Source organism: Sceloporus occidentalis, unplaced genomic scaffold (assembly GCF_023333645.1).
Source record: "Sceloporus occidentalis isolate IW3139 unplaced genomic scaffold, rSceOcc1.0.p SCAF_52, whole genome shotgun sequence".
Lineage (NCBI taxonomy): Eukaryota > Metazoa > Chordata > Lepidosauria > Squamata > Phrynosomatidae > Sceloporus > Sceloporus occidentalis.
In genome coordinates, this window is record NW_028317032.1 from 3,810,350 (window position 1) to 3,821,312 (window position 10,963).

At 39.4% G+C, this 10,963-nt stretch overlaps 1 protein-coding gene across 1 annotated transcript in view; it reads left to right on the forward strand.

Moving 5' to 3' along the window:
- The window catches only part of LOC149288346 (NBAS subunit of NRZ tethering complex-like), a 278,953-nt gene extending 271,927 nt beyond the window's left edge, over positions 1-7,026 (forward strand). Inside the window, exon 53 of the mRNA XM_089491881.1 lies at positions 6,751-7,026. Coding sequence (XP_089348007.1) covers positions 6,751-7,026 — 276 coding nt within the window. The remainder of the gene's footprint in view (positions 1-6,750) is intronic.
- Positions 7,027-10,963: the final 3,937 nt, after the last annotated feature.

The window sequence follows — 10,963 nt, forward strand, 5'->3', positions numbered from 1 at the left end:
GCTTGGTTAATCCTTAGAAAGATAGGAAATTATGACAGACCTGGGTATAGGGTTTATTCTCTTAATATATGCAATCATTGCAATTAATGTTTTCTCTAAATTGGACAGTGGGGGTCGTATGCCACATGGGGGAAGATCTTCTCATCTCCCCTGACTGGCCCAGGGAGCTGTAAGATGGATGGAGGTCTGTGCAGACCCCTGCATGGCCAACTGGGCCAGGTGGCTCTTCTACTAAGTGGGTGGCAGTGCCTCCAGTCCACAATTTAGACCCCTTAAATGTAAACCCATCTCATGCTGTTTCTATAGATATTATTGTCATACGCTCACACCACAGCAAAGATATTGAGGGACATCAGGTTAGGAAAGAGCGACAGAGGGTTCTTGGTCTATGAAGAGAGACACTCAAGAGTAATGTAAATGGCAGGATTCCTCTTAGAAAAAAGCCCTCTTTCACAAGCCCTGTCTAGATGCTTAAAACCATTAATGGTTAAAGCCGTATGGAACACTTTGTTTTTTTTCAATTTGAAAGGTTCGCTTTGCAGAGCTTTGTGAGAAGTGGTCTTTGATGCTTTGTGATGCTCCTTTGTAGTCTGAGCTTTCTTTGAAACTGTAGCTTTACTTATGATGACCAAGACCTGACTTCAGAGCGTCTGTCGTGAATTCACTCTGTTTGTGGATTTACAACATAAACTTGCATAGCGTTACCTCTTATTTACCTGAATGGAGCATCATGTTTTGCACATCAAAACATCAATAAAAGTGATGTGACATATAGACCGTCGAGAACACACTCTGCTTTTTAGCCTTGCCCAGCTATGCTTTGATTCCATTCTTCTACCAAGTATTCTGGCTCATAGTATGCTCATCTCTTATTTCTCACATGTTCGATTTCCCAAAATCAGCATCTCTTTTTCCATCTGGAAAGTATGCTAGTGGAGGTTTTATAAATGCCATTAAACTCCTATTTAGCACCTGCACCAACTTTTGGATATTGGCCTTTTACCCATAGTGTGCCAATAGGGGAGAGCAATGCATTTAAATTCATTATATAAGCAGCAGACCCCAACAGGAAAAATATCATTCTAAGCCCGTCACACATTTTCCTTCTACTAAGGGGCTCATCCATGGTGATAATGTGCCTTCTAATAGAAGGATATGTAATTTTTTTATTTTTTTTTAATACCAAGGGTTCCAGGTATGTTGCCCCGCCAGGTATAGGCATTAGGGTAGGGATCCGAAATGAAGAGTTGGTTCCACCTAATGCGGAAACCACAAGGATGAAGTGCAGGAGAACCAGACATAATTGTTGTCGAGGCAAGCCAAGGTCGGAATACTGGAGTAGGACTCAAGACGTCAGGATACAAAAATAAGGCAGGAATGACGTTCAAGGTCAAGCAGGAGTCTGGTACACCGTTTAGGATACAAAGGGCAGCAGTACAATAAGATAATACGAACTCGTGGTAAAACCTGGTAACTGGTGCAGGACAAAATCAAGGATTAACACTCAGACTAAAAGTAGCTCTCACATTTCTTGCCCCTTAAAAATATGGAGCAGGTGTTGCCCTTCAAATGCGCATGCGTGCTACTCAGACCTACTCTACTGTCAATGAAGAGGAGGATTCCCGCCGTATGGCAGGGAAAATAACATGCCCCCCTCATAACACTATGGAGGATTGTGCGTAACCAGCACAGACCTCTATAGTATGCCGTAGCCAGCGCCGCATCCCTGTGCTCAGGAGTATGGGGAGGTTGCTGGCCTGAGTAAGGCAGCGCCTGACCTAACTTCATACAGAAGAAAGCCAAAACCCCTCTGCAGTTTTCCATCTCTTCTGAAGATACATTAAAAGAAGTCAGTTCTTATTTACGTTAAGCAGAAGAAGAGCAAATAACATCTGGCAGAGGGAAATCATTGTCTATTGATTCCATGATATTGTGCTAGCGCAGCTCTCAACATAAACTGTGCAAACAATGCCGTGCTGCGTGCTGATACGATGTATTATTTAGCCATTTGTCAAGAGCCGGTGACAGCGTTATAGTTAAAAGGGTGTGTGATTGCTGATACTGAAAATTGAGTTCCTTTTTTCATACCACAACAAAAAAACTTACCAAATCTCTTTTTTGCATATGGGGTTTTTGGGAAGAGCCAGTAGGTTATTGTAACACACAACACAATCAGTTCCAGATTGTGACTCTGGGGCAGGACGAAGCTTCATTTTAAATTCAGTAATGGGGTTCTGGGAATCTTCCAAAAACAGTACCCCCCCCCGGAGTTTACCTTGAACATCACAAGCCCTCTGCTAGCCACACCTTAAGCCAGACACTTATACACCCGCTCACCCCTCTGTTCATTTTATTTATACAACTTTTTTGCATCCTGAAACCACTTACCCCTAAGAAGTACTACAAGAGAGCTACTTTCCCTCTTTTACCCCTCCTTTTGTTGCAATTGCCCCATATCATTCCTTTAAATTATAAGCTCATGAGTGCAGCCCTCATACTTCCAGCATTCCTGCTAGGAACTTTGTATAAAGTACCAAGGCTAGCTGGCTGCTCACGGGCAGGGTTCTCAACACCCGATGTGTCTGTATGTATTAACCCCTTAAGGACAATGCATTGTGAGCCCGTACATGTACAGGCTTTGTCGTGAAGGGGTTAATGTGTATTTGTTATATATGTATGTTAGTATGGAGACATTCAATACTTTATACTGGTTTTACCTACATGTATTTTCTGTCCTCCATAAGTTTTATCTGGTGTAAAAATTCACAAGGTGTCAGCTCTATAGCAGCCATGTTATGTGAAAATGCAATAACAATAACATTTTTAGAGTTGTTTGTGTCACAACCTGAAAGAGAGTTATGGACCAAATGCATATTACTCAGTTTCATATATAAATAATATCTCATAAACCTGACCTTTATGATACAGGTCAATATGGGGCTGCTGGGTTAGAATGTGAAAAAAAGGAAAAACAATAGAGAGTAGTGAAGACTTTTGAGTGGATTGGATGGTTTTTAGGTCATTGGAAACCATCTCTACTCTCCACCATAGTCTCTGATGAAACCCTTGAGGGAGTATTCAGACAAGAAATCAAAAACGTTGGCCCTTTCCCTTATTGCGGCAGCCTCGTCTTTCCTTATCCTATTTTTACCCTATTTTTGCAGTCTTAAGGTATGGTGAACATAGGTTAGAACAAGAAGAATATATAAATAAGTGTTTTATCATTGAGAGGTCCGTCATGTATGTGCAGTTGTCTCTCAACATTGGTAACGTCTCTGGAACATAAGTAAAAGGCAAGGACCATGTACGATTTGAGGTTTTGCAATAGGTAGAAGGGTGGGCCAAGCAGCTCTCATCTCATACTGTCTCTTGTCCCACCTGAAGAAAAGATCTCTTGAGTTCCAGAAAGCTTATGTGGCTCCTTGAACTGCTTTTGCCTGTTCCCATTTCCTTTACGCCTTCCCTATCCCAGTTTGCCCTCCTCACTTTGGACAGACATTCAAATACTAATGGCACCCTGCAAAAGTTATCTCCTTACCTTACGTGGTGCAAGTATGTCATGGTTAACAAACTATTGAAGGTATTCCTAGGCCTTTCAAATCATACCCGAGGATACTCTACAAATGTGATATTTTTTAAATCTTTTGGTAACCAAAAACAGATGAATCCCATGTTGTTTAAAGGAAGTTCATCACTTTCAAAGGTAATATTTATGCAAGAAGACATACTGTATGCCACTACACTGCTGAGGAGAACTCAGCTCAAGGAACCCACCTGGAAGCTAGTTTAACCCCTTAATGACAAAGCCCGGAGATGTACGGGCTCAAAATGCATTGTTTTCAATGGGTTTTGGGACCACTCATTGTCCTTAAGGGTTTAAGACTTTGTCCACCAGAAAACATTTCCCTTTTTACATATTGGTAACTTAATGAAGTTCTAGGATTTACAACAATTTTGTTTTGGGGAGATAATTCTCATATACAGAAAGGTCCTAGTAGGAATCCAACTATTTGGAAAAAAAAATAGTTGTTTTAGCCCATAGGTCGCACTTCATCAATCATTCTTGTTTAGCCATTCCATGACTCTTCCCATTTAATGTCCATTTATGGTTTCTCAGAGCTTGTTTACCACTCTGAGAAGACAATTTGGTGATCAAGAGGAGAATGCATTACACTTTTTTTAAGGACCACCAGCTGATCTCATATTGATGTTACAGAAAGGGAAACAAAAATTCACAACAACATTAAAATTGTAGAAACTACAAAATCAGTACACATTAAGGCACACTGCTACAGGTGGAGAAGATGACCCTGCCCTTGTGAGCTTACAATCAATTTAGGCTCACTAGTCTTCTCATTTTAAATGGCTGATTGTAAGAGGTGTATGATAACATACTCAAACAGTTAAACAAATTATCTAAAAAGGTAAATAGCGCATTGTTTTCTTTTTTCACTAACCCTGAAAGCAATTGGTACGAATTCCGTGTTATTAGGCCTGTTCATCCGAGACATTTACAAACAAAATGCATTAAAACCTAATATCACCTACCCTCAGGAATTAATCCTTTTTTGGAAGAAAAAAAAAAAATAATTGTGTGAGTTATTTATTTCCCAACATTATCCTGTGAAACAAAATCGGGCTCGGAAAGCACCTCAGGGGGGCATAGATATACTCTGTCATAAAAATAATGACTTAACTAATTATTTTCTCTTCTATCACCGAGTATAAAACAGGTCACTAAATAAGTTGCGTGTATGAGGGAAAGACATTTAGAGAACTCGAAATCCATAAAATAAATTAAATGACCCCCAATTAGATATTGGACACAACTTGTGTTTTAATCTTACCTTATCATTTAGCTTTTTTATGGCTACAATACCCTAATATTGTTTGCACTTATAATTATACCCCAGAGAGATAATCTAAGCATCAATTGGACCACTATAAATTTCAAATGTGTCTAATGATGGTTCTTATATATATATATTTAATCAGCCTCTTCTATATTCATGTATTTATTTCTTTTGGTCCCTTTTTTTTTGGACTCCCTTCTCATCTGCTTGTTTTGTGTTCTCGTTTCCACAACACCTCCTACACTTACAGCACTATCTGTCTATCCCTCTCACACAACACTATCCAGCAGCACCCCCACCTGAAAGCCACCGAACCGTCACATAGATGACTGCTCCTCTCCTCCCTACACACAACAGTCTTGTTAGTATGAATTCTTGGTTACATGGGATGGGGCATACAGCAGAGCCCCAGTCATAGCACATTTTTGCTTTAAGTACTGCCCAGCATGGCCAACAATTACCACACGACAAGGCTATTACCGTATTTGCTCGATTATAAGACGAGGTTTTTTCCAGAGCAAATGCTCTGAAAAATACCCCTTGTCTTATAATCGAGGTCGTCTTCTAATCAGACCTCATTCTGCTGGGGCCAGGCTGCTTACCGGGCTTTGGTCGCGAGCAGCGTCCAGGAGAACAGGAAGCTAGCACAGTCCTCACATAACTCTGCCTCCCCCCTCCTTCCTCTGGGGGCGGGGCCAGAGAAGTTGCTCGCACAGACGGGCCCCTGCAGAAGTCTGCGAGTGGGAGATCTGCAGTTCAGGTAAGGGGGTGGGGGAGGGTTTTTGTGTTGTATGTGTGATTAATGGAATGAATGAGTATTTAAATGTTTGTGAATGAGTGTGTGTGATAGCATGGATGTGTAAGGGGGGTGGGGGTGGTAGCATGGCATAGGGAGGCTGTAATCACACTACTATCATCCCCAGGTTCCAGCATGTACTGGCTGCCCTGGCTTGATAGGAGTGTGATTGCTGTTAGCAGTTATGTATGTATATATATATATATATATATATATATATACCTCCAGAAATGCATTTTAACCCCCTATATGCCACTCAGCCCCATGATATGCCTTTTAACCCCCTATATGCCAGAGTGGCATAAAGGGGTATAAGGCATATCATGGGGCAGAGGCGCATCTAGGGGGTTAAAAGGCATATCATGGGGCACAGTGGCATATAGGAGGGTAGAAGACATTTCTGGAGGCAGAGTGGCATATAGAGGCTTAAAAGGCACATCAAGGGGCAGAGTGGCAAATAGGGGGTTATAAGGCATTTCTGGGGGCAGAGTGGCAAGCCTGGGGGCAGATGTGCATAACTGGGGGGGGGAAGGTTGGCAAATAAAAGGAAAAAGCTTTTATTAAATATGAAAAAATAGTTTACATTAATATTTACTAGTAAAACGTTTTTCCTATAGGGTAGTCTTATATTCAGGCTTTTTGTTTTTTTCCTAAATTAATATTTTGATTTTGGGGGGTCGTCTTATAATCAGGGTCGTCTTATAAGCGAGCAAATACAGTATATCTACAGAGACATAATATATAGAATTTAGTGAATTAAAGTGCTGTTCTATACGTTTTAGATGCTGTGTTGAAGTTATGTTGTATATAAATTCATGGGGTTTCATAATGCAGGTCAGAAGTTTTGACCAGAAATGACCTCTTACATCAACCATGTAGTAGAAAACCAACACCGGCTTTGGTTGAGGAGGGTGTGGTCTGTAAAAGCAGAAATTTACATTATTTTGTGTGTATTAGTATATATTTATATATATTTATTTGAGTAGATATCAGGAAATGCTATCATTATTGAAAATAACTTTCTGCCATATTGCTTTTTGTAACAAGAATAGCTTGTAAAAATAAGACGCTGCAATTTTCAGGTTTTTTTTTTCTTTGCAGGTCACAGACTCAAACTGCGACAATGAAGTCCTTTCCTTACTGTTGGAGGCCAAGTTAGTAGTAAAGTGTGTTTGCACCGTCTACTACCCTCATCTGATTAACCACCTTTTGTCGAATCAAGAGGACAGAAAGTGGAATGTTGAAGAGATAGCCAAGCAACTTAATGACTGTGGATACCAAGCAGAGGCCGGGTCCCTCCTGATGTCCTACAGGGGAACACACCCCACTCTCCGAACCTTCACGTCCGCTTTCAGTAGTCTTAAACGTTGGCTGTAGAAGGCAGAGTATCTTAAAAATTATTAATACACCTGTACCGGTAAAAAGAAGATACTATTTATTATTTCATCTCATCACGGCTGTGAAATCTCCCTTAATTACGTGTCTCTCAGTGAAGGTGGCCTAGATATGTTAAGTAATTATATGAAAACGCAGGACTGACGGGGCACATCTGAGATATAAAGTATGTAGAAGTTATGAAGCTTGGCTCTTTGGACTTTGTCTCGCAGTTTAGAAAAGGCAGGGAATGCGTGCCATGGATTGTCACCTCTATGGCTCTGTGTTTTGCTTTAGGATAGAGCTTTGACTGGAAATAACAATCAGTTCGTGCAGCAACAAAAAATAAAGTGTTAACTTGTATAACTTTTCATATGTATTTGAACCGGCTCAGATGTGTTTTATGCAACCTAAAATTGTGTTTCTTTAGTGATTTATCTTGAAAGCTCCACTAAAGTTTGAGGTTGCATTATGCAAAAGCTAATACAAGACAAGCCACAAGGAGCTTCTCCTACTAGAAGGGTTGAGCTGGCCCTGGGTAATGCATATTTTATGTGTGAAGGCTTCTGAAAAGTCCCCTGACTGGTCTGACTATGGATTATACAGGGACTGGTCACTGGGGCTGGCCCTATATAAAGCATAGTGAATTCAGAGTTGTTTAATAAGTCTCTATCACTTATGACTTTATGACGGACATATTTATCTTGCAGACATAACTTAGATCTGTTCTTATAATACTTATTCTAAAATGAACATGCAAACTTAAAGAATTGTTTTACTCCCTGACTGACATAACATCTTCTAGGTACTCCTCAAGCAATCCTCTGTCATTTTACGTTATTTGTAATGGTAAACATCTTGTTAGCGTTTGCTTATAAATCACAAAACTGAAAAGCCATATTTTTGATGTTGAGCGAATAAAATGTAACATCCTGATAAGCTTTTGAAGTAAACAACGTGGCGTTTTTGGCACCGACATTTGTCTTACTATAATTTGTATTACGTTACGGGAGGTTTTAAAAAAAATATATATATATATATATTGAGAATGTAATGCAGTGATCTGCCCTTTGGCATGCAGAGGGTTACCACCAATCACAGTTGGTAAAAGAAAAAAAAAAAAAAAGTATTGGCACTTCAGAAACGGTGTGGAGTCTGACAAAAACATTAATGGAAAGAAGATCCTGCAGAGAGCAAAAGGCTGCTGTATTGGATAAAGAGGGCTTTAGGAAAGGGCAGTAGGATGTTGACCTGTTCACAGAATTGGACAGCGCTCCAGGAATTCATTTCCAAAATGAGTAAAATAATGACCAGGGATTAACGTGGATATTGCTGGTACCGGAGCGACAACGTGGTCTTGGAAAATTCTATACCTAATCAAATCTACTGCAGCTTGCCCTTTTAGAATGTAATAACAAAAAGGAATAAAGTTCACATATTACAACACATATTTTAATCCCAGGATAATGGAAAGCGCAGAGTAAACTAGGCTTGGTTTTTGCAAACCTCGAGAAGTAGGATTAGATTTCAAATAAAGAAAACCAAATGACCGCTGCAGCATCCTTCCATTTACTGTTCGTTCCGAAAACACGGAATCATGGGACGAATTTCCTCGGAATACCAGGATACGTAAATTCTGTGATGTCAATCCCTTATCTGCTCATCCTACTGATCCTGAGGGGCATCTCCTTACTTGGTTCTACCCTGCTGGATCTTCAAACTAGGGTTCTTTAACTTGGGGGTATTTCCTCTGAAGTTCCCAGGCAGGTAACCCAGAGTTCTCCATTTTCAGAGAAAGTAGCGTTGAACGGGGAAAGCTAGCTGGCTGTGTAGTTGGGGCTAGCCTCAAAAACTATTTAGTAGGAGGGAGACAGCACAGCCAGACAAAGAGATAAGCTACCCGGGGAGGCAGGTCTTCTCCCTGATTTAACATAAATGGGTTTACCTGTTGGCAACATGGATACTTTCTGGTCATTCAAAGCACCTTCAAAGATCAGGTAAAAACAAAAGCTCATGCTTTACAGATCTACAGATTCATCTGAAACAGATTCAGTAAAAAAAGACACCTTTTGGAGTGGCCCACTCGGAGCCCAGACCTGCTGTGAAATGACCCCCAGAAAGACGTTCACACCAGACATTCTAGAAAGTTGTGTATGGATGAATGGTCTAAAATTGCTCCTGATTGTTGGGCAAGTCTGACCTCCAGCTACTGGAAGCGCTTGTTTGAGGTTATTGCTGCCAAAGAAGGTCTGACGAGTTATTAAATCCAAGGGTTCGCTTACTTTTTCCACTAGCACTGTGAATATTTAACGGGTGTGTTCAATAAACACATGAAACATTATCACTGTGTGTTATTAACTTAAGCACATTGCGTTTGTCTATATTTGTGACTTAGATGCAGATCACATTTTATGAACAATTAATACAGAAAACCAGGGAATTCCAAGGGGTTCGCTTACCTTTTTATTCCCACTGTACATATACTTACATATATACAAGTATGGAAGGAAGTATAGCGGCATCAACCTTGCACTTTTTTATTATATGTATTCTGAGTCCCCTGGGATATGCTCTTTGATTTCTTGTGTTACTTGCCAAAGAAACAAGCCACAAAAATGAACTAGCGGCAATTTTTCATTCTTTTAATCCCTCCATGGCATTCTTGAATATTTTTCATTATTTATCGCTTGCCTTTGATCTATTTGGTCAGAGGGTTATGAAAGAAGCATTTGTTTTTTCCGTTGAGGTTAATAAACAAGGCGAGTCTATGAAGATGTTGACACCTCATATATTATTTTGAATATTAATCATTTTCGCGATGGTTTCAGGATAAACGAATAGGAAATGTTGATATTAAATGCCATTCATCTTGTATATTTTGAATTTAGCTTTGATTTTTTTTTTACATCACTTTACATTTAGAAAAGGAAATTGCCCTTTTGAATCCACTAAACGTGGGATGTGTGTATATTAGAAGAGCCCTCCTGCTGCTTTTACCATTGAAGACACCCCTTATTTCAACATTTTAACAAACAAAAAATTCTATGACCACAAGTGAAGATAAAATTGTAACAAACTAAGTTTTAGGAAACTTGAGCAGATAAAAAAAAAAAAAAGGTCAAACCGATAACATGTTTGGCCTTGTCTTCAACGTTTAATAAAGAAATAGATGACGAGTACTAAATCGGTGGATACGTTTACCACCCACTTCCGGTATTAGAAGGTCTGATCATGTCAAAATCTTAAGGGTTGTGTTACATTCACATTGCTAATGACCTTTTGATCTTTCTAATTTAGCTTTAAGGCGCTTTTAACATCTTTCATACTGTCAGATGTCACAGCAGACCATGCTGATTAATCTAGAAGTTCAGTTGTACACTTATCAAAACTGACATTCCCCAAGACCTGTTATTTCAAATGGGGAATGTTGGTTTAATGAGTAATTTCCATGTGCCAATAATGATTTATCTCAACAGGTTCTAAGCTTCCAGCTCCGTCATACCCTTTGAATGTATGTATTGTAAGAAGCCCTATAAAAGTTGTTGATACCATATAGACAAAATATATTGTGTGTATGTACCATCCATGAAACCATTAATATGCATTTTTTGTTTTTCTGATACCTTGATTTACTTTTCGGTAGTAATAATAATACACATTTTAGCTTTTAGCACTTTTTTTGGCATCAAATTTAACATGCGTCAGTTGTCCCCATAGGATGCAATGCTTTATACAGTGGCGACATACCAACTTAGGAACCTGGCAGCCAGACACATATTTAATAAAAGACAGAATAAATTGCCAAACATGTCATTACAATTTTATGCCTTCCATATACTCGTACAAAAAAGACCCAAATTATTTATTTATAGAAAACAGTAATAAAAAATAGATTTCTCGGGGATATAGGGTTTTTCTTATTATTTAGGAAACACTGCGT